Source organism: Brassica oleracea, unplaced genomic scaffold, assembly GCF_000695525.1.
Source record: "Brassica oleracea var. oleracea cultivar TO1000 unplaced genomic scaffold, BOL UnpScaffold01308, whole genome shotgun sequence".
Lineage (NCBI taxonomy): Eukaryota > Viridiplantae > Streptophyta > Magnoliopsida > Brassicales > Brassicaceae > Brassica > Brassica oleracea.
In genome coordinates this window covers 12,083-14,764 of record NW_013617852.1, presented here as the reverse complement: position 1 = coordinate 14,764, position 2,682 = coordinate 12,083, and the positions used below count along the sequence as shown (strand labels likewise).

At 34.2% G+C, this 2,682-nt stretch overlaps 1 protein-coding gene across 1 annotated transcript; it reads right to left on the bottom strand.

Moving 5' to 3' along the window:
• Window positions 1–446: 446 nt before the first annotated feature.
• Window positions 447–1,535, bottom strand: LOC106321205 (probable F-box protein At5g47300). The gene has a single exon (XM_013759518.1). The coding sequence runs from the start codon at window positions 1,533–1,535 to the stop codon at window positions 447–449; it is 1,089 nt and encodes a 362-aa protein (XP_013614972.1).
• Between the last annotated feature and the right edge of the window lie 1,147 nt (window positions 1,536–2,682).

Below are 2,682 nucleotides of genomic sequence, written 5' to 3'. Positions count from 1 at the left end.
TAAATATCACACAAGTCTCCCGGACCACCACAAAGAAAACATAAAAACAAACAAACAAGGCCACTGAGTTTGTTGCAAGGCAAGTCCCTACATTACAAAATAAGACAATTCAGACAAAGCCAAAGACAAGTAAAAGATAGGATAAGGAATATGCAGTAAACAGCTACGATGAGGTCTACTAAACTGAAGTTAACCAAATTTCAAACTAGGGTGTACAATGATTTAAATGATTAAGCACTTAGAAGGCTAACTATATAATATTTTGTAGTAAAACGTTTCGAAGCAGTCTGCCTGTAGTAGAATCGAGTATTTTGAAGTAATCTACGAATGCGTAAAACATTTTTATTTATAAAAAAAATCGTAAAATTTGAACAAATAAAAGTCTTAGGCACTGGAATATTTGTAAGTAGCTGGAAATAATAATGTTTCTTTTTGCCCTCTAGGTGTCACTGGATATGAACCAGACTTGGTACATAATTAAACAAAAGTTGCGAATGTAAATGCAAATGAGAAGATGCTCCAAAATCCAGTAGCGTGACTTCATTATCCTCCCCAACAATGTATTGCAAGACGTAGTAGGGCTTGGCCTTGGCATTGTCACGGCTACGTATCCACCTTTCAAGACATGTAGCGATTTTCTTCTCATCATCCACCAAGAAACTTGTCTGGGTGCAATAGCCAAGACGAGGATCATCCAAAGCGAAGATCTTGCTCCACGACACAGCTTTGGGATCATCAATAGGACTGCTTATCCATATCTCTATCTCGTTTCCAAGTCTATCATGGGGTCGTAATAACACGGAAAGCTTCTCTTCTCTAACAACCGATAGAGACACAGTATGGAGTCTACAATACGGGCCAGGAAGGCACAGACGTCCAAATCTCTCTGTTGTATAATCAAAGCTCAGTAAATGCATGCACGCATCAAACTCTTTTGAATCCGAAGCACACCAGTAGGTCTTTCCTTTCAAATACACGCTGTAATGAGCAAACTGTAATAAGCAGTCTGGAGTGACATCATGAGGAATCCTCCAGCATGAATCGGAGTTGATCTCACAGATTTCAAATATTAGCTTCTCGTAACAAGGCACGTGTCTCAATAATTTATAGCTATAATTATTTTCTTGGTAGCACCTTCCAAGAGTAAAAGTTACCCAAAACATGACACGATCGCTGGGATCGGTGATCCACTTGGTTTGACCAGTACACGGGTTCCAAACCACTATTCTATTGTAACTTTCGCTGGTGCATAACAACAAGCCATCGCAGTGAAAGACATGAGATATCCTGAATTGAGCTGAACAAACCGGATCTATTAGTCCAAGCTCACCACGGAATGAGCAAAGCCTATATTCCTCCGTTAGCTTGAGAACCATATATTGCTTTGGGGCTTTATCAAAGTGATTTTTTGCGAATCTCCTATCGTTGAATATACCGTTCCATAGTTTGCATGTTGATCGTAAACGTTTCAGACATGTAGCCGGAACACGACTTAGTATCTCCTCTACTAAATTATCTGGCAACATCGTCATCATTGTCTCTTAATTTTTTTTCTCTGTAAACATAGGTGATGACCATATATCCTTTATATATATATGGTCATTGTCTTTTTTTCACAAATAAAAAAGTAAATAAACAAAAACCTTTCCTTTTATTATTTTGCTAAGAATAATTTATTGGAAAAATAGATTTAAAAGAGGAATTGGATTGCATATACTGTACATAATAACTCCAAAAATTAATTGTGTGACTATACAATACTTTGAACATGCTATATATATATATATACTAGGTGACTTTTCCGTGCTTATTTTAAAATTAATATAATATAAAAATATTAATATTAATATTTTAATTTTAGTTACTTTGTAATTTAGTTAGACATGTAATTCAGATATGTATTATATAGTTAGTTTGGTTAATATTTGGATATATCGTATTGCGTTTTTTTTTTCAAATTTTACCATAGTATTTTTTGGACGGAGTAAAATTTTCAATTAATGTTTTTCTTTACATTTAGACTTTTGATTTTGGGAATAAAAATCCGGATTGTTTTAAATTGCTCATTTTATGGGATATACTAAGTTACATATTTCTTCAAATTGAAGTATAATACTTCTGATTTTAGTTAAACTAAATTTGATTAGTTTTATTTATTGCATTATCTGAGTTCTTCATCTTAAATATGTACTTATACTTTGTAATAATCTAAAAAAATAGATTGACATAAATAAAATGTTTTAATGAAGTAAACACTGTTTTTTGTGAACTTTTTTTTTAATGAAGTAACATATATATATATATATATTTATATATATATATATATATACGTTTGCCTCTCTCCTGTGAAGACAATTCAGCACCACGTCAGAAAGTCATGCTGCGTTCTGGAGCTGACACGTGTTCAGATAAGTAAAACTCTGCGTTTCATTTAATCGAGTTATGTTTCGTTTGTTCACATGTTAATGGGCTTCTAAACATTTAATTGGCCCAACGGAGAGAGGTTGTCTTCCCCGATGGCGTGACCAAAAATTAAGGCTCGTGTCCTCTTCGATCTACACCAGCTATGGAGGAGATATGATGAATTGAGTGAATCAAATCGACGTGAAAAACCTCTGTGCCAAGCTTTAATTGCGTATTTTCGTCTTCTATTGTAACCTTCCAAGCGTTACATAACAACCT

Coding starts and splice junctions, on each gene's coding strand:
- LOC106321205 (XM_013759518.1), bottom strand. CDS start 1,535: ATGATGACGATGTTGCCAGATAATTTAGTAGAGGAGATACTAAGTCGT.